General features: G+C 40.8%; 1 protein-coding gene across 1 annotated transcript in view; it reads left to right on the top strand.

Moving 5' to 3' along the window:
• The window catches only part of LOC101738582 (gamma-aminobutyric acid type B receptor subunit 2), a 115,170-nt gene that overhangs the window by 50,322 nt on the left and 42,374 nt on the right, over positions 1-22,474 (top strand). The window contains exon 2 of the mRNA XM_012693100.4: positions 8,929-9,586. Coding sequence (XP_012548554.3) covers positions 8,956-9,586 — 631 coding nt within the window. The 5' untranslated portion in view covers positions 8,929-8,955. The remainder of the gene's footprint in view (positions 1-8,928; positions 9,587-22,474) is intronic.

The following is a 22,474-nucleotide window of genomic DNA, read 5'->3' as shown; positions in this document are numbered from 1 at the left end:
CCCCACCCGCGCGGCAGGTGGGGTATGTGGGAGTTGAACCTCACTAAAAACTCCTGCCGCTCACAACCGGCGCCCTACCTCGGACCGGGCCAGAGCCCAGTCGGGGCTATTGAAACGGCGGGACAGGGTTGACGCAGAGCACATTACATCCATCCCACCGTCCCACGGACGCCGGACCGGTGGCCGCCAGCGAAACGACCACCGGTTCCCTCGTTCAGCGGGCCGAGAGCCCGCTTTGATGGCGCCGCGTTACACCTTCCCCCAGAGCGGTCGGGGGAACGCGGTCTACCATCACCCGGCTTCCTATTGCGGGTGAGCGTGCAGAGCACGCCACCCCTCGTCTGGGTCCCTCCCCGCACAAAACGGGTGGGACCCCTAGCTCTTAGGGGGCCAGGTCACGGATACGACCCCGGTCCCGACCCCCTGCTCGGCGGCGGCGGGTTTCTGCGTAGTGAGGAGAGCTTTCCCTCACTCGCCCCGCCGCCTCCTTCTGCGAGATGGTGCACTCGCAGAAGTCGAGCATAGCCTTCCATGACTCATCGCTGCCAAGCATCGACGCCACGACGCCAGGCAGCGACAAGTCAGGTCCTATCTTTGCGACCAGGACACGGCGCTGCACCTCCCAAGCGGGGCAGACAGCGAGCGTATGCTCCGCCGTGTCCAGGTCGTGTCCACAATGGTGACACCTCGTCGTCGGCTCAGCCCCTATCCGGCGCAGGTACTTCCCGAAGCATCCGTGCCCGGTCAGCACCTGCACCAGACGAAAGGTGAGACGTCCCTCGCCACGATTCACCCAGTCATCAAAGACCGGGTAAACCGCCTCGACGGTCCGTAGCCCCCACGTGGGGTTGGCCAATCGCCTCGACCACGACTCGAGCACGGACCGCCGAGAATGGGCCTTCCGCGCCCGCAGCTCACTCTCGGGGACACGCGCCACGCCCCGAGCACGGAGCTCGCTGCGCCACCGATAGTCGGCAGCGAGCGACTCCGCCTCCAGCTCCCATGGCGGCGTCCCCGCCAAAACACACGCCGCCTCGAAGGAGACGGTGCGATATCCGCGGATGACCCTGATGGCAACGGTGCGCTGCGGCCGGCGCAGGAACCGAGCCATAGTGGCCCGGTTGCGCGGCTCAGCCCACACAGGTGCACCGTACAGGGCCATCGATCGCACCACCCCCGCGTAGAGGCGGCGCACAACCTGATCCGGTCCCCCAATATTCGGGAGCAGCCGGCTCAAAGAACCGGCCGTCCCCATCAATCGGGGGACCAGCTCCGCAAAGTGAGCACGAAAAGCCCACCGGCTGTCCAACACGAGGCCGAGGTACTTCAACTGCACCCCGACCCCTATCCGGACGCCTCCAACCACGATGTGGGTGTCAACTGGTGGCGCCCTCCGCGGCCCGTGAAACCACAGAGCCTCGGATTTACTGAGCGCCACGTCGAGACCCAGACTCCTTATCCTTCCGACGACGAGGGCCACTCCCGCTGTGGCGAGACGGGCAGACTCCCTAAAATCATCCCCCCGGGCCACGACCAACGTGTCGTCCGCGTAACAAATAACGCGGAGGCCCGGGAGGAGGGCGCCCCTCAGCACCCAGTCGTACCCGATATTCCACAAGAGGGGGCCGAGAACCGACCCCTGCGGAACACCACGCACGACCGGAAAACGATGAAGGGTCCCACCGTACCCGGTACATACGACCGACCTGGCCGCCAAATAGGACCCAACCAGCCGGCGGAGGTAGAGGGGCACTCCATGCCTCTCCAGTGCCCCCCCTATCACGGTCCAGGGCAGAGTGTTAAATGCGTTGGCGATGTCAAGAGACACCGCCAGCGCCACCCCACCCCGAGAAACGGCCTCGTCCGAGAGGGACCGCACGCGAAGAATTGCATCCACGGTCGAACGGCCCTCCCGGAAGCCGTACTGCTCCGCCGACAGGTCAGGCCCCACCCCGACCAGGTGCCGAACGATGCGGGCAGCCAGAATACGTTCCAGCAATTTTCCCGCCTCGTCCAGCAGCACGATAGGACGATACCCAGCGGCTGTATCCACCGGGCGCCCCTCCTTCCTCAACAACACAAGTCTACCCGTCCGCCAGAGCGACGGAAACCGTCCCGACTCCAAGCAGCCATTGTATAGCTCAAGGAGCCGGTCCCCCAGGGCACCGAGGGCCAAGGCCAATACCCGGCCGTGGACTCCGTCCGGGCCGGGGGCCGTGTCTTTCGCAGTCATCTTGACAACGGCCACCCGGAGCTCTGCCTCGGTAATACGGGGCACCTCAGCAGGAGCTTGGCCGTCGACGGTGTCAGACGGCCCGCCCATAGCGGGAGGGACAAAACCCTCCCGCTCCTGCGGGAGTGCTTTAAGGCTTAGTCAAATCTTGAGCCTAGTTCTTCAGCCTTCAGGATGACTGAAGTTTCAGTGACTTCCTCTTCACAAACCTTGGTTCGTTAGCAGAGGATGTCTTAGATTTTTCTATACAGCTTGATTAGCCTCAAAAACCCGCAATCACATCGTTCACATTAACTTTCAATCCGGAAACAATGTCTACTCCACTGTAAAAATAGGCTGTATAAATTGGTAGCATCTACCTGCATTTAAAATACGCCCCATTTCAGTAAAAAATCCTTTGAATCAAATACTAAGTCAAACATACCGAATTGTAAGTAATGAAAAGTAATTGAATTTACTGGGGTAGAACCTCTTCTGACTTCGCACTGGTAGGTACCACCACCCCGCCTATTTCTACCGTGAAGCAGAAATTCGTTGCGGTTTCCACTCATGTAAGCTATAAAAAAAAAGAAGGAAAAAAACAGTAATTAAGACTCACTTTTCCAATTAATTCCGTTTATTACATTTCAAGCGATATCAACAGAGAGATCCGCTTCGTTCGGTGGCTCGAGCCGGACTGTTTTGTGCGTTTTTTTCTCTTTAGTACCTACTCTAGTAACCTCGTGGGATTATTCTAGATTTGCCGAGCTAGTAGGTAAGGCTCACGAGGCTCAAACCTGACAAGTTTTGTGCGACAATAGTCACTCGTATTTATAGTAGAAAGTGGGGGTAACTTAGTCATTAATGCTCTTGAATACCGTTTTATACAGTTGTTGACATACATAAGATTATGGAAGCAATTAACTTCAACTATTTTTAGTGAACTAAAAATGACGTTGCTCCGACATATTTAATTGGAAGTTCTATATAATTGTGTTTCTTTGTGTGTGTTTATGCTTGAAATTATTATACCAGCGGTCGGGGAACCAGGGTAAATTACCCTAAATGGGATAAAATGAAATTTTGGGGGTAGCATTGAAGCTTTTGTGAGTAAAAAATATATATTGAAGTGAAACTTCTTTGGAATCGTTAAATTTTTAGTTATTGTTTTCTTTTCAAAATTATCATGGGGTCTATAATATGAAAGATACTAAAAAGAAGCGATTTCGTTTTTTTTTGTTGTTCTTCGCCATGATGTTAATATCAACTTACACAAAAATATTTAGGGGTAATAATTAAAAAAGTTTCCCGACCGCTGCATCATACCGTTTACAATTCTTGTTTCACCACCACTGCTAATAAAAGACACTTTCAAACACGATTACTATATTATACATTTGTAGGTATATATTTGGTAGGCATCTACCCTACGGGACAAGTCGTACAACCCAAAAAACCTAATTTGAAATTCGTAATCGTATTTCGTGACCGCTAGCTTTCAGATGTAAATGCGGATTACCATATTTAAGTTGACATCCAATTCTTTTAAATTCCCCTTTACGTCGAGCTTTCGTAGGGTCTGGTCGGTGCTTTAAGCTGGTGGGGCGGTATCATCATCGAAGTTATGTTCTCTTGAAGGGTAAAAACCGTTAGTACCTCAATTGAGAATTTGACATTTATTTTACATTATTTATCAATTCGGGTAGCAACTAGATACTAGAAATAAGTATTTCATTCCAAAAAGAATAACATAATTACAATCATAGAATCGAATATGACAAAACAAAACGTGGGAGTAAATATAATAAATAATATAAATATAAATATTTACTAACAATCACGCCACGTTAACTGGTCCCGTTATAAGTGCGTAAAGAACTTGTGTTACAGGTACCAGATAACGGAAATAAATGTAAGAGTTTTATTATACACATACATATATTTAATATACATCCATAACCCTGGAAAAGACATTTATATTTATCATACAAATATCTTCACATGGCGGGATTCGAACCCGCGACCCCCTTGTGTAGTGACCATGTCACTTACCACTACACCAGACGAGTAATAACGTTTATTGAGCATTTTGTTTGCTGAAACCTTAATGTTAACGTGTGTGTCAATTCCATTGAAAATAAATTGTTAATTCTTCCGGATTTACCGAGCGCTTTTTGTCACAGTACAAATTAATCACAGAACGTTCAATGCGCTCTCGAAATTCAATTACAAAATAATATAGAAGGCTAATATAGAAGGCTAACTTATATCTCAAGGTGGGGGCGCATTTACGCTGTAGATGTCTATGGGCGCCAGCTACCACTTAACAACCAGGTGGGCTGTGAGCTCGACCAACCATCTAAGCAATAAAAAAAAAAAATTTTTTGAATATATTTTTGATTCTCATAAAAACTTTCCGCGTGTGAAGTCACATTTTTTAGATTAAAAACCTCCTCGAAATTATTCAATATTTTTGGTCTAGCTGAACAAACCAGCTCACTACATACGAGGGGGGGGGGATTTGTCTGGGGATGTGTGTGTCAGTATAACGACGGAGGGAAGATCTTCCACCGAGCAGGTGATATTGCTCAGTAGACCGACGGTCCTAATGTTATTGTTCGGAACTTGTATATATGCAAGCTTATTTATTTTTATGCTTGAGAGATCACTGGTGGCCTGGAGGCCTTTCCAGTTTTACCAGGGCAGGGCGAGCAAAAGCTCAGCCAGGAGGGGTGGGATTTGCTAACAGCTACCCGAGCGCCTCCAACGGAGACCTAACAACTCAAGAGTAGCTGCTTCACGAATTAATCAACTACCGGATTAGAATCGCGACCCACTGAGAAGATCCGGCGAGAAACTCAGCGGGCTGATGTACAGGTTAGGTTGCACGTCGAACTCTTTGCCGAGCTCGACAATGTAAACTTATCTTGAAAATGTCGTAACCGCGATTCAGGCATTTGTCAAATATCTTGGGTTGTACGATAAATACCGCCACATGTGAATACAAATTTTTTTTTAACACGGTTACTCTCCATTGTTACTGTCGTTAAAATCCCTGTGGCACAACTGTGCCAAGCCATTCGTACAAAATGTGTGCGTACTCGTCGATAAAACACGCATTTATTCAACATAATTGCTTTGATCTACCGTAACTTTATTACACTGTATACACACATGACTTGTGACATGTCACACTCTTCACATTCGTTTTCCGCCGGGATCTGCAATTTGCTGTCAAGATGAGCGTACACTTAATTTAGATTGAAATTTCATGGTATATTTTTAAGTATTTTTGTTTTTTTTTTCTCAACTCTTTTTAAATTCGATTTCAAGTTATTTTATATAGAATGTTTACCTACTTCCTAAAAATAACGCTGGGAAATGGCATTGCTATGGCATATTAAATACTTTTCCATATTTACGCAAAAGCGTAGAATAAAATGCACTGTTCATCCGAAGTGAATGCGAATCAATTCTATAGTAAGCTTTATTAAAAGTATCTATTACAGAATGAATTTAATACAGAAAGAACTTTCTTACCGGTGGTAGGACCTCTTGTGAGTCCGCACGGGTAGGTACCACCACCCTGCCTACTTTAGTCGTGAAGCAGTAATGCGTTTCGATCATGCACATCTTAGTAGGGCTTAATAGACCCGTCCTCACGGGAGCCCTCTTTTTCGATATCGCAAAGGCGTTCGACGAAGTCTGGAACGACGGCTTAATTTACAAACTGTATAACATGGGCGTGCCAGACAATCTCGTGCTCAACATACGTGACTTCATATCGAACCGTTCGTTTCCGATAGAGTTGTGGGAACTTGTTCTCTCCCGCGACAAATCTCGGCCGGAGTTCCACAAGGCTCCAATCTCTCCCTGCTACTTTTTAGCCTATATATTAATGATATACCCAATTAGCTCTTTCCGCGGATGGTAAAGCTATCTACTACTCGAGTAGGAAGACGTAGTTCTTGCATAATTAAACTCCAGACCGCGGCCACTAATTTAGGACAGTGGCTCTGGAAGTGGCGCATCGACATCAACCCCACAGAAAACATAGCCGTGCTCTTCAAAAGGGGTCGCCCTCTCGGCACCACTGCTAGTATCTTGTCACAAATTAGGTGCGCTAACTCCATTCCCGCAATTAAAATCTTCGGCCAGCCCATAGCGTGGCCTCTGAATGCCAAGTATCCAGGTGTTACCCTCGATAGAGGGATGACGTCCCCACATTAAATAAGTAGGCGATCGAGCCACATTCCTACTCAGCCGACTCTACCGCATGATCTGCAAGCGGAGTAAGCTGTCCCTTCGTAACAAGGTGACACTCTACAAATCTTGCATACGTCCCGTCATGACATATGCCGTGTAGTGTTCGCTCACGCGGCCCGTACACGCCTGAACTCTCTCCAGGTAATCCAATACCGTTTCTGCAGGATAGCCGTCGGAGCACAGTGGTATATGAGGAATATAGATCTTCACGGCGATTCTTAATTTACTACCGATGCGTAAGTATCTTAAAGAAGCGTCAGAACGCTACTTTGAAAAAGCGACGAGACACGATAATCCTCATATCGTGGCAACCGCTAATTACTTATCCGACTCAGGCGACAGGGCACGCAAAGTCGCCGTTGCCTGAAACATGTCTTGTCGGATCCCCCGAATCCACTTTTGGTGCTTTTAGGCTCCTCCAGCACCGGTCACCGTCCTCGTCGAACTCGTCGTTTACGACGAAGAATTCGACAAGCGAAATAACCCACTGAGTTTCTTGCCGGATCTTGTCAGTGGGTCGCGATTCCAATCCTGTGGTAGATTCTGCCAAGCAGTGATTTTGCTAGGGCTAGTGTTAGCAAATTCACTCAAGATGAGCCCCTGAGCTCACCTACCCGTCTGAGCGTAGCTGAAATTGCCCTTTAGGCTACCAGTAAATAGATAGGGTTAAATAATGTGACCATCACCCCCCTTACGATACGGCCGAAGCTACCATTATTTTACATAACGTCTTTCCTATAACGGAATGTGCGTATATTTCATATTAAAAGATCTATAAAACTAATTTATTGTTTACGTTTCAAGCATTCAATTATAATGTTTGTAGCTATGTAGAATCAGATATATGCGTACAATGAGAATATTCAATGAAATCAGCATAAAGGAGTGAAGTTTTCAAACATTCATTATTCACATCTCGAATACAATAACCGATCGAGAATTGAAGTAACAAAAACTGCCGTTGGACAATACCTGATCAGGAGCCGGCGGCGTTGTGAGCCTGATCAAATTAATCTAGCTTTTGAAACGTCTCTGTGAAGGGTCAATGTTGATTGGCAACAAAAGATCTTTTGTCGAGTTCAATCAGTATTGAATCATGTCTTTGTAAGCAGATCTATTGAATGAGGAGAGGTTAATTGTCGCGTGAAGTACGGATGGGGGAATCGGTTTTTTGAAGTGATTTATTTTTTGCAAGAAAAAAAACATTTCATTTGTTCCCTTCGAAATCTTTTCCTTGTTTCGATAAAGATTTTAATAGCTTAAGTATCATTATTATTTGTTATTTGATTACACGTTTTTATCGTTTACCAGAAAAGTATTTACATGAACTTTAGCTTCATTGTAGTGGGAATGACCAAATATTTCGTTTTTTTAATTACTGGACATCCGGAAAGATAAGCACAACCATCCTGCCTATTTCTGCTTCAAAGTATTTATGCGTTTCGGATTAAAGTATAACAAACGTTACAAAAACAATTGAGATGTCGAGTGCACACCGGTGGCTTGGAGGCCTTTCCAATTTTACCAGGATAGGTGGATGAGAAAAGGCTCAGCCAGTAGGGATGAGAAGGAAACCTAACTCAAGGGCAGCTGCTTGAATCTAATACCTCTACGAATGCATCTAATACCAGATCGGAATCTGAGATCAGGCGAAAAGCTCAACGGGCTGATGTAAGGGTTAAGTTGCACGTCGAACTCTTTGCCGAGTTCGACGAGTATGGTTGCCAGAGTTCCCAGCTCCTAGTGCTAGAGCTGCAAGCATCTAATAACAGTATCAGCGGATCAGATGGATCTGTAAGAACGTGGGTCGGGACGTTGTTGTTCGGAACTTGTAGATATGCTTTTAAAGAAAAACCTTTATTATTTAATACTGTAGTATTATTGATCGAAGTTAATACTCTTTAGTTTTTAAATGATTTTTCTTCAGTGTCCTGGAGTGAAATCTGTCATATAGTAAAAGAGAGCTCAGTTTCATAGATAACACTTAATATTTGAGACTCAGTTTTGTATAGCTTAATAATACAATTTACTGTTTAATTTACAAAATTAATTTTAAAAAGAGATTAACGGCTTTAAATGTTGTTTTCTTATTATATAACAGTAAACGCAATTATTTATTTTATTGTTTATTCATTCTGAAGTACTCCATATCATTACATGCTTATCGTGAAATTGTCGTTAGTGAGATTCAGGCATCTTTCAAATATCTTGTGTTCTATGATGGCTACCGTCACAGACTATAAGTTCGCTCCTCTAATAGTGCTTATTACACTAATTTCTATAAAAGCAAATTTACTATTTAATAATATTATTTATTTACTATCTACTCGAACACAACAAACACCTTTAAAAATTCATGTAAATGATACTTACAAAGGCAAACTTAACATTTTCGTGTGTAGATTTAATCAAAGTTGATTTTTAATTGGGATATTTAATCTTTATTCCAGGTTAGGCGGTGCTGAGGCCGGCCTGGCATGACGCAAAAGGAAATATCCATTTTATCCCTACACCTTTATTCACCCCTTTACGAAAAAAACTCAAACAAGCCCTTTGTCCTTCTTCTATCACTAATTCTTGTATCGAATATCAAAACCCAAATGTACGAGCCAAATATATCAAACGAAACAAATATATTGAATGAAAATTTTAATGACTTAACGAACAACACCAATAATGAGTTTTCAGAAGACGTTCACGAATTTATTGGTACAGTGAAACTGGAAAATATAACTAAAGATCTAATCACTGATTTTAATGCAACAATATCTGAATCTAATGAATCAGATATTGGTGACGATTTAAAAGCTATAGAAATAGGTGTACTTAATATAGAAAATAAAGATAATTCAATGGAAAAACTCAGAGTCGATGACGTAACGAGAACTAAAATATTTTACGATTTTTCGACCACAGTCAACAAGAAAGATGACAGAAATTTAATTACTAATGAAACGTTTACAGTAAAATTCAATTTAGATAAAAACAAAACGACTGAGGCCAAAATACGTGACTTAAAGAATTATCCGAGCGGATCTTTTCATCCTATCCTAAATCCTCCCGCTCAAATTACGGACGTGAATACTTCTAGTTCAACTTTTATAAACGGTAAGTTGATTTATATTTAGTACATTTTCTAGACTTATGAAAGTAATTATAATAAAGAGTAAAGTATATTAAGGAAATATATTGCCCGATGGACTTCATTAAGATTGAAGGAAAAGTCTGTTGAGCGTTTGAAAGATTGGTTCTATTCAATTCAAAGAGACAAGGATCCTTTTCATGACTAATTTGCTTTAATTTTTTTTTTTTATTGTATAATTTGAGCATTTTCAAGGTTTTCTTTTGAAGATACTGAGTAACGATATATTTTTTGAACAAGTCATACATGGTCATTTTGCTCCAAACTAGAAATTATAGAAATCAGAGACTGATATATGACGTTTAAATATACATATACACAAATAGGTATTAAACTCCTAGACAAAGTGCAAAGAAATATCATCATATTATATCATACTAATGTTTGCCCGTTGTGGGAATCGAAGCGACGACCCTTTGCCTATGCTATGAACGCTACCTACTACACAACCAAGTCAGTCAAAGCGTTTCAGAATTCTTAAAATCTCTGGTCAAAACATAACTATATCCTACTACTTCTAAACAAAGGTACTTTTGCATATTCATTTATTTATAATAGTTATTTATTTATTTATATATAGGGTATTTTTTCCTTACCTATGCTGATAGCCTTGAGAGGTTGTTTCAGCGTGGCCTTGACCCGTAGGCAAGCTCACGGGGCTCAGACCGAGAGTGTTGCTAACACTGGCCCTGGCAAGAGCAATGCTTCACTGAATCTACCACCGGATCGGAAACGCGACCCACTGAGAAGAACCGGCGAAACACTCCGTGGGCTATGTCCAATACTGGTTTCAATTTTTTTATTATGTGAATTGGTTTTAAATGGCAAAAGTTATAACAGAAACCATACCTGAAACTTTCGTTCATTGAAGCTTAAAAAAGTTGAGCTTCAGAGACTGAATCATTTACGCGAAAAAATAGCTTTCCTTAACAATAGAAGTTAAATAAGTTCGACCGAGGTGCCGAGCCTGACCCAAATTCTGTTATTCTTAAAAGGGGACATTTTAAAATCACTTCGGTGAGGTAAACTTTTAAAAGACAATTTTCTCATTTGTAAACTAGAGTTCTGTTATAGCGCTGGGAGCTCAGAGGTCATGCAAGACTCTCGTCGAAGTTTGCCAATTTAAGACTGACAACCTGCCAATGTGTCACGTGGTAAACGTGAATTTAAACTAAAACAGAATTTACGGAACTTTACAAAACAAGAGCTTGAAGTGGCTGTTTGTACTAGCTTTCTTTTTTCCTACCTAATCGTTGGTAGCCCAAGAGGTTTTTTTTAATGCTTAGATGGGTGGACGAGCTCACAGCCCGCCTGGTGTTAAGTGGTTACTGGAGCCCATAGACATCTACAACGTAAATGCGCCACCCACCTTGAGATATAAGTTCTAAGTTCTCAGTATAGTTACAACGGCTCCCCACCCTTCAAACCGAAACGCATTACTGCTTCACGGCAGAAATAGGCGGGGTGGTGGTACCTACCCGTACAGACTCACAAGAGGTCGTACCACCAGGCTATTCCAATTTCGCGCGGACCGGTAGGTGAGCTCACGCACTCGCCTGAGAGAATTGCGAACACTAGCCCTAGCAAGAGCAGTGCTTCGCCGAATCTACTACCGGATCGGAATCGTGACCTACTGAGAAGATCTGGCCAGAAACTCAGTAGGTTGAATCTATGGGCTAGTTTGCATGTGGAACTCTTCGTCGGAGTCGACGAGTTTGACGAGGACGATGACCAGTGCTTGAAGAGCCTAAAAGCACCGACAGTGGATCCGGGGGGTCCGACAAGATATGGACGACAGCGGCTTTGCTTTGCCCCGTCGCCTGGATCGGATATGTACAAGTAGTTAGCGGTGGCCACGATAAGAAGGCTATCGTAGACGCTTCTCTAAGATACTTGTGTATCGATGTACTAGCCTTCAGTCACTTGCAGTTTGGACGGAAGATGAACAATGGAGAGGACTTCTCTTTCTTGTATTTGTCTGGTCGATTTCACGAAACACATTAAATGAATATAAACATAACACGCACTTATAAACAAAACTAATTGACTATAAAACTGGCTGGAAATAAAATTAATTGACAACATAACTGGCTGTTAATAAAACTTCAGGTGATATGACGTCATGCGATGTGGAGCTGCGTTTAGTCGTGTGCAAGTATTGGAACACATTTACAAGTACAAAACACACTACAAGCCCTACGACTTAATCTCACAGTCGTATTGTCATCGTGTTACTTCTTATGGTTAAAATACTTAACAGTTCCAGTGGTCTCACGGTCACGGATCACTAAGGTTTTATTCGTGGACATTTGAATATTGTGCTCACTACCGGCTATTGAAGTGAAACTTCTTTAGGCGCGTTGAGAGTAAAATTTAACTCGCGACAGATTCGTTACGGCTAGAGAGAAAAGATACAATTTAGGAAGAGCGAGAGTGAGAAAATAGACAGAGCGTCTCGTGAATCATTCGACCGTGGAGAGTGGGAAAGGATAAAGCGAACTAGGTCGTTTCTCTTATAAACATTCTGTTTACGGACGTCGGCCACCAGATGGCTTCTTATTAGTTTCTTATTCCTCCCGTAGATGACAGTAATATATTAACTATCTTATATTTTATTTTTAATAACGGATTAAAGAAATAAAAATTTATTTTTATGTATACATATACAGTTTAAAATATAATATATAAATGGTGACCAGGTGGTTTCTCTTATACATATACAGCATTCCCTATTACAAGAGAAGTTTTAGGATAGGAAATGAAGAACACCACACTGCAAAAGAGATTTTACTACTTTCACCTGCAAAAGTTGCACGCGCGTAAATTTTTCTTCTATCTAAACTATTTCTAGAGCTTTAGGTTGCATTTCACACAGAACTATTAGTTATAATGTCTCGAAGTCTGGCGGTTTTTTTATTGCTTAGATTGGTGGACGAGCTCACAGCTCACCTGGTGTTAAATGGTTACTGGAGCCCATAAACATCTACAACATAAATGCGTCACCCACTTTAAGATATAAGTACTAAGGACTCAGTACAGCTAGAACGGCTGCCCCACCTCTCAAACCGAAACGCATTACTGCTTCACGACAGAAATAGGCAGGACGGTGGTACCTACCCATGCGGACTCACAAGAGGTCCTACCACCAGTAACTTTGTTGGTTTGTTTCACTTTTCATCTTTGCGATAAGAAGATCCCAAGAACAATCACTTGAGGAAACACATTAACTTTACCCATAGTAGTAGATTAAATACTTAATGCTACACGCAAACTAATGATGTCACTTAAATAATAAATACGAATGTTCGGGAATCACAAAAAAACTGTACGGGACTCGATATCCGTAGGTCGCTGCTTCATATTCGGCTCGAAGGACCATGATCGGGAATTACAGAATTAAAATAATATGAATTGGGATAAAAATTCAAAGCATATATTTTAACCTATCACGCAGTGCTCAGTTTGCGGGGTAAAAAAAACCACAGACTATACTCAGGCGCCTGAACCACGAACATGATTGAATCACGTCGTTTTTTTTTCCTTCCTGTACGCTAATAGTTTAAGGCTATTCCAGCCTCTCGCGGGTGGGATCGCTTCGAAAGAGGCTTAATGTTTGAGAGCACTACTCACTCGTGACTATACATGTTATTAAAATAAATATAGGCAATAGCAATTACAAGGAAATTACGTGAATGCTGAAGATTTTACGGGGAGAAGATAGAATTTAATATTTCTAAACCTAGAGATAAACACAGAAATTGAAGACGCATTATGATGTTTAGTAGTTCACTTGTCTTGAGAAATGACTTTAATTGTAATAGCAACTGTCCTACCCTTCAAAGAACAAAATACTAATAACTTCAATATCGCTACGAAAATATTGAAGTTAGACTACTTGAATTACCTACCTAAATGTCATTTACAAAACATGCACGGACGTAACACAGAAAAACATGTATATCACAATAAGTCATTAACAAGCTAACATTTAAGTCTCAGTCTTTTTAAAGAATGGAAATCCAATTTTAAGTAGTGTTTCTTTGCTTGTAACCAATCTAAGTGCAATAAAATATACTCTGTACCGAGAATCCGTGGCCCAGTCTCTGTTCTTATATCACTCACAGTCAACTGACGTGGAAGTGACAGAAGCGTTGAATAATTCAGGAGTCAGACGCCGGATCTCAGAATTAATAGAACTAGACGGAAACTTGCTTCCTCCCAAATCACTGAACTAATCTAATGAAATTGCTTACGTTTTCTTGATGGCGTTAAGTGGTGACCGAATGACGTCGAGCATCGCAGGGACACGTACAAGCGGCCGCCATCATGGAATATAATATTATTACGAACTAGGGCTCAGGATAAATTCAATTTATTGTAATTATTACGACACTTCAAGTAGGCTTCAATGTCAAAATTGACCTATTTCGCTTCGCTTCCGGTGATTCGCTCGTTGATTGGCTTCGAATAAAACTGCCTTCACGTCGCCCGCTCATGGCGTCTACAAATCTCGTAAACATTTGCGATAGAATTAGAACGTTCAAGAATGTTCGAGAATGTTCTGGACTCGTCTTGCCTATTTCGAAAACATCTCGAGGTCATTAGAATTAGAATTAGAACAATCTTGTTACAACCGGAATATTCGAGAGTCGTTTCTAGATATTCCAATATCAATTTATGCTATTTGACGACAGATGGCTTTACTAGAATCGACTAACAATATTAGTAAACATTTATTCCAATTATACATTCATAAAAATTAAACCAACACAAGAGAAAGGAAAAATATAGAGGGTTTGAAAAAGTTTTGACTCAGCAATGGCTATCGGTAGTGACTCAATCGGTACTGCGGCACTGATCTTCCGCCGGCACTTGCGGAGTGACGTGCAAACCAGCATCAGACCGACCACGCTTTTTTTACAAGACAATTATTTTTTCTTACACTATTTTTAATTCAATTTATTAAAATTTATTTTCTATTTTTTAGTTGGATATTCTATAAAAGCGTATTTTGTTAGTTTTTTAAACTGCCTATTATTTATTTGCAAACGACATAAGATAGATCATTTTTGTTATACAATGGCTGTCGAAATCTTGAAACCGGAACTCAGTACTATTTCACTCCAAAAATAGAATATGGGATCAGAAAAAGGAATCCGATGACATAGCCAAATAAAAGGTAAATACAGTATGCTGTGTCGGTATGAATAAAAGTATACCAGTCAAGGATGCTTCAGCCCATATCTTGAAATATAACGTAAATTGTTAAAATGTTTTGGCTTTGTTACCTCCTGAATGCAAGAATCCTACACAGCAGGAATAGATAAATCGGTAACCTTAACTCTAAGCATGAAAGTGTTAAAAACTCACACAATAAGTACCTAATAGAAATAATCAAATAACAATTCATGAATTCAAAGCAAAGTTTCGTAATAAAATTAGGGAAATTATTCCGTAACCGCTAATGTTTGAAATGCTTTCACTAACCGCTAATTAGATAAGCGAATATCATCTTGAACTTATCGCTATGAATTAATTCGTTGAAATTTTCAGCGAGATCAAATTGTATTTTGAAGTGCTTGTTAATTTTAAGTAGTGAAGTCCAACCAAGTTTATTGAGTTGGGTTCGCGCGAGACTAGGAACCTTGCCGCTTAGCTAGGACGAATGGGTGAACTCAAGGGCTCAGCCAGAAGAGGAAGGTTTGCTAACGACTGCCCGAAAGCCTGCTGAAGAAGCCTTTTTTTTAGGCCGGGGGCCGAATCTCCTACGTGGTCCCCGCGCCTATGGGGCACGCGGGGTACGCGGGACTGGTTCGCGACTGCGAGACCGCGGGCCTAAGGTTGTTTTCAGGACCCTACCCACTAAACGACTCCCCTACACTCTTCGCCCAAGCATCCGATCCCCTCCGAGGTCAGAACCCGCATGAGGTAAGGGGGGTTATCGCGGTAAACACTACAACCAGACGGCGCAGCTCACCCCAAGGGCGCCCAGCCGACGAAGCCTTCGAGGTGAATCGATGGCTCTGTCTGAAACGTCGGCTGCCTCAGTACGGCAGCCCATCAGGCCGCCCAGACGGTGCCGCTGGTGTCCCGGAATACCCCGCTGGACCAAAACCAGCCTACCGGGCCGGAATGCAATACACCGCCAACCGGTCCCTCTATTACTCCTCGGCAGCGCACTAGAATGCTGGTAGCGCACCGCGCGGCCTCTACCCCCTCAGGTCGCCCCTTGACCTTCACCGGGGGCGCTGAAGAAGCCTAACCGGCTCTGAATCGTGAGCTACTGCAAAGATCCAATACATGCTCCTTTGTAACTATCCCTAAACGTTATTTGCCTCTACTATGAGAAAACCGTAAGTTCAAAAACATTATCAACTGTACTGCACACTTTTTTTGTGAATATTTAAATTAATTGCATGAAATTTGGTCTCATTTTTGAATCAGCTTTATTGAAATTCTACTCGGTTTCAGCGTAATCATTTATATCATACAACTTTTAAGGTGTCGTGCTATCTCACCTTATTTGATTTAATTTTATATTATACCAGAGCCCATAAAATCACAACCTTGAGACATGAGTTCAAAGTCTCAGTATTGCAGTACAACAACTGCTCCAACCCATAAACTAAAACGCATTACTGCTACACGGCAGAAACAGGCAGAGCCGTGGTACCTACCCATGCGGACTCACAAGACGCCATATCATTAATAATAATAACAGTTAGGAACTAGATAACCATGGGTGACTAGCTCCGGTCATTGTTATCTATTTACCTATATTAATTAATACGTGAAGCAAAAACTTTGTACCTCTTTTTACGAAAATTGCGCGGATGGATGATTATAAAATTTCCCACACTTATAATTTATATAGAAAAGGAGCAGAGCAGAATGCTAATTTTTTTTTTTATTATGCATAAAAAATACATTAACCCAATAAAAAAAACATTACACACACTATCATGTATATGACATACGAGTCGATTATTATCAAAGCCGGCAATCTGACTTTTGGACAATGATTGGTAAATCAGAAAAACGAATTATTGACTTTGTATTCCATTGGCAGTCACAGTCTTGTTTTCTCTATCTTCTTGTATGGAGCTGAGACATGGACGTTGAAAGCAGCAGACCGAATGCGCATCGATGCTTTCGAAATGTGGTGTTGGAGACGCATGCTAAGAATTCCGTGGACAGCCTTCCGGACTAACGTGTCGATATTGAAGCAACTGGGCATCAAAATCAGACTGTCTACTGTATGTCTGAAGCGGATCCTCGAATATTTTGGTCACATTGCGAGGAAAGACGGCGATAACCTGGAAAAACTTATGATCACAGGGAAAGTTGAAGGCAACAGATCTAGAGGCCGCAACCATACTCGTTGGTCCGATCAGATCCGCACCGCTTTGGACAGTACAGTGTACAGCGCGCTGCATGACGCCGTGGACAGGGAAAGTGGAAAAAGATCCTAAGATTGAAGCTCATGGGTGATGGTGGTCACGACCCTCAGACATGAGGAACACGACTCGAGGAGGAGGAGGCAGTCACAAAACTCTTCGGAACGACATCTTAGATAAATAACAGGTTAACTATTAACCTTTATTTAATGCAGGTTTTGAACCGTATTCTTTGAAGAAGACGATTATATTCAAATCAATCTGTATTGACATATCAATAATTTTTTTTTGTCCAAATGCACAGATTGCCACCTTTGATAATAGACGACTCATACACGCGCATATATACTCTTTTGTTTATTGTCAAACTTATAGCTTAAAGTCTGTGGACTAATTGAGAATAGATTAATATTATTATCTTTTTAGAGATTTTATTAACTGGTAACTAAGACCTTTAAGTCATGCCTTATTTTAATTTATATTCTTATTTTTATGAAATGATAATATGGAGGGAAATGATATGAAATGAAGATGATTAACTTGAGACATTAATCAACTGGGATGAATTTAATGAAATGAAATGAGATGACATGGGATGAAATATAATCTCAGTAAAATGGTGGTCATTTACTGAGACTTTTTCAATGGACTTTTTGGTGGATCCCGAGAAGTTACGTTCAGCGGCTTTGTTTCATTTTACCACATTTGTGCATTTTCACAGATATTAAAAATTTAATAAACCACCGTTATTACACATTTAAACCTGAAGAAACATTAAATAGACGAAATAAAACAAATCACACAACTTCACTCCTAGCGTTCCCGCCAAAAAATCCATTAATATTATTTATCTGCCTAATAATCATCAAATTTATAATTATGGTCGAATGTCAACCGGCGCTGGGCGACCACTAGTTTTAATTATTATTCAAATCGGCCATTTCTTCGATACGCTATACACGTCAACTATAGACTGGAATGTTAAAATGAAGACGGAAAGTTCCAGAAATATTCAATGACGGTGTACTCCAAAAGTAATACATCCCGACGGAACTAATTTCCAAGACAGAAACTTGTTCGGGAAACGAGTAAATAAAATACGATTCAACTCTGGCATTTGTAGGCAATTCTGTTCTGTTCTGTTCTTATCTGTAATGAAATCTAAGTTTTAACACACTTTCTATTATTCTTGGTTTAGGTATAATGTTATTAGACGATGACCGAACTTTGCTTGGGATTTTTTTTTGATAAATTGTATTTTTTAGAAATTAAATACGAATTACCTACATATTGATAAAATGATGAAATATTCCAAGATCGTTTAGGCACTTCTAAGTGGCTCCGGGTGGCTTAACAACGCCATCTGCTGAAATAGCTTTAGTGTTATTGTGTCTTTAAAGCAGTTAGTTGCTCTCAATTATGAAAAATAGTATTATTATTCGCCAATAGATGTCGGGAAGAGTCATAAAGTTGATTATTTGAAAACACGAACAAAACAACATTTTCTGAAAATAAAACGTAGCTTGAGCATTAATGAAAGTTTTCAGTTGTATAGTGTGTCGCTAATAATTGGGTAATTAAATTATCTGCTCACACAGGTTAACATAGTCTGTTAAAGATCTTGTTGAAAGCTAACGTTATGGTTTGTAATGAAACGAATCCCAATCCTCAATCTCGAATGAATCAGGATTGGCCGAGACGAAACCTGTTTGATATTGCAGAAGGTTGTTTTCCTTGCAGGAGCGTCACACAGAGACGTGTGATGTATCAGAATAGCCGTGTCGTGGTTAACGGCTTTTAGTAATATTAAGACGTTGTTTTGACTATTATTTTAAATGATGAAATGTTGTTTTGATAAATATCACAAAATGTAGGGTAGACTCCGTAACGGCACAGTATAAAATGGCGGTACGTGGACAGAGTCGTGGCATTCCGTGTCAGAGAGTCATCCAGTCCGTATCGGACGGTCCGTCCGTCTCAGTCAGCGAGTCTCTGGCAGGCAGTCGGTCTGTTGGTATGTGGAACGAAACTGTCGGTTTACCCTGTCATTGTGAAAGTTGTGTGTGTTGAGTTTCAATAATTATTATTCAAAAGGTTTTATTGACTTTTTATAAACTGAGTTCAACCAAATACGAGTGATGACAGAAACTACCGCTTAGCCATCCCTGGCGCGTGCGCCAACATATATATATATATAATAATTGCTCGTTTAAAGTATAATATTTTTATTGAATGTTTCGAAGAACTGATGGTACTGGTGGCTTACTGGTGGTAGGACCTCTTGTGAGTCCGCGCGAATAGGTACCACCACCCTGCCTATTTCTGCCGTGAAGCAGTAATGCGTTTCGGTTTGAAGGGTGGGGCAGCCGTTGTAACTAAACTTGAGACCTTAGAAGTGATATCTCAAGGTGGGTGGCGCATTTACGTTGTAGATTCTATGGGCTCCAGTAACCACTTAACACCAGGTGGGCTGTGAGCTCGTCCACCCAACTAAGTAATAAAAAAAATAAAAAATAAAAAAAGGGTGGAAGTCCGGCGATTTCCTCCTGACAAAAAATAAATCATCTAGTTCGCGATCCTAGCACGCAATTCCCGGTTAAAGTCAGCGTGCTTGTGAAAGAAACTTGATTTTGAATTTCGAAAATATTAAACTCTATCAGCTTTGATCGCTTGCTACGTGCCGCGGGGACCACCACACGATCACACCTGAAGTGCGCATACCTAAAGCGTTAAAGTCCCAATAAAAACCTATTAAAGGTCCGTAATTACTTTTATGGTGCTGATATTAAAACGCTACAATATCAGATGGTAATGTCTCTAAAGATATAAAACAGACATTTGTTGAACAAAACGGTTCCGTAGTAGAAATATATTTTCAAGTTAAAATAAAATCTGGAAATGAATGAACAAGTATTTTAGCTTTTTGTTTGGGTATTCCATATCTGCATATTTAAACGTATAGAAATATGCATATCAGTGTTTAATTTCATTGATATAGGGAATACTAGTTTGGCGCCGAATTACCGTGTGCGACTTGTCCACTATTATTAATATTTTTCCCCTTTCTCAGTTCAGTTTGTCGACAGAGCCGGTACAGTAGCTATGAGTTAATATGCTAGTTTTTATTACGTGTAGTAAGTTTGGTTTTCTTCAAGCTGCAGGAATTTTCTCACTATTCTGCATGTATTTAGTATAGCTGCCCTTTGTAGTGAAATAAATATGTTATCTTTTAAATCTAGAAGCTTTAAACTGTTGTGGATGTGGTTTGGGACAACTCCAGTGGTTGAGATTATTATTGGGACTATATAAACTTTTTTTTGTTTCCAAATTCTAACTATTTCTTCTTTAAGCTCTGTGTATTTTGTCATTTATTCTGTAAAAGTTTTTTTAATATTGTGGGTATTCGGGACTGCAATGCCAATAATGTAGGTTACTAAATCAATTAAAATACCACGCGGTTCGTGTAAGGTGACCATGGATCACGATAAGTAGGACTTAATTCTTTTTTTTATTTTTTATGATCATTTACAAAGCTTATTAAACGCAATAGTAGTGATGACTTAAAAAGATTATCGGAATTCGCCACTTTGATTCGCCTCTCAAAATTTACTCCATAGATTAAAACTACCTTTAAAATTTTATCATCAGAAGTCTAAATTAGTCTCCAATTTAAATGGCTGTGACAAACATCGAGTGAAAATCTTGCATTATACGGGCTATTTAGCCGAGGACCCCTAAAACGGATATCGGTGTTACAAACGATATTACTACGAGGGCCCTTCGAATGGAGGCTACGTCCTATACCGTTTTCATGTAATTGTCTTAATGGCAAAACATTTAAGGCCGTTTTCGGATTATAGTCGACAACAAAGAGTATACAAGTGACAGATCGATTTTGTTATAATCTTATACCTTTAAAGGAGCAATTCTTGTATATTAATATATATATATAATCTGAATCTCGGAAACGACTTCAACGATTTTCATAAAATTTAGTATACAGGGGATTTCGAGGGCGATAAATCGATCTAGCTACGATTTATTTTCAGAAAATGTTGTTTTATTCGTGTCAACTCTTCCCGACATCTATTGGCGAATAATAATACTATTTTTCTTAATTGAGGGCAACTAACCGCTTTAAAGACACAACAAGATGGCGCTATCATCTAGTTTAAATTATGTACACAGAATTTAGTATCATTTCAAAACCGGTCCAGTTGTTGAAGTAACTTGAAAAACTCAAGTCACTGCAGTAATTAGGTGAACGAACTCACGGCACGGATAGTGTTAAGCGATTACGGGCTTCGTTAATCGTTGTCTTGAACACAAACTACGCTACACTAGAAATTAAACTACAACTAATACAATTAAACTACAAACTACACAGATGGCAGTATCGTATCGTATGACGCAAATTTATAAATTTTGCGGATTTGTTTTTTATTCGTTCCTAGCTTTTGTTTCTTCGTTGTCTATGTTATTTTTGGACGCACGAATGCTAGGTGTTCAATCAAAATATGAACATTAGAATTATATTGTAATATTGTAATGGTAATACCTAAGTTCTAAATTGCTAATTTTAAGTTTGGCGCTTGGCAACCCTCTCTTCCGTTCCTGCCTTTTAGCTCCGTGCATGGCAAGTTATAATTTAAATTAACAAAATAAGAATAAACGCAAATATTCAATATACGAGCCTGTATTTTATTTATACACTAGGCACGAATATTAACGGTATTCGTCTGCGGGATAAGAACACCGGCGATCTCTCGAAACTCTAATATTCGTATACCCAGAAGAAAAAAATGTGTGCGTGTACTAGTGTACACACGTAAGAAGTGAAACTTCTTTATGGCCTTATTTTTCGAAAAATGATCTACATGCAACTTTCTAGAAATTGGTTAAATAAAGTTAAATTAGATAAAGTTTAAACAAAAGGATTTTATTATCATAGACATGAATACAAAAAAGTTAAATTAGATAAAGTTTAAACAAAAGGATTTTATTATCATAGACATGAATACAAAAAAGATGGCGCGTAACGGAAAAATGTGACGCGTAACCGAAAAATGTGACGGTAAATTTTTTTCCAACGCCGATAAAGAAGTTTCACTTCAAAAATAAAATACAAAATGTCACATGTCAGGCAAGCATGCACACTAATGCAATTTTTCTAAAAGAGTACCAAAGGAGTTCCATTCTAAAAACGTGAATAGAAAAAAAACATAAACTCAGTAATATATGTAATCTTTATATTATCATTAAATTAACTTATTACCGGTACAAATGAAATAAAAAATATATAATAGATCCTGTAAAATCACATGTTCAAAATCACATCAAAAACATTAGTTAGAAAAAACAAGGGGATCTTAAGGATGTATTTATTGACAATAGATAGCAATAACAAAATAAATAATAGTTTAAAAAAAACTAATAAAATACGCTTTTATAGAAAAT

Source organism: Bombyx mori, chromosome 12 (assembly GCF_030269925.1).
Source record: "Bombyx mori chromosome 12, ASM3026992v2".
Taxonomy (NCBI): domain Eukaryota; kingdom Metazoa; phylum Arthropoda; class Insecta; order Lepidoptera; family Bombycidae; genus Bombyx; species Bombyx mori.
Note: the sequence above shows the minus strand (reverse complement) of the source record. Positions and strands in the feature narration are given on the sequence as shown.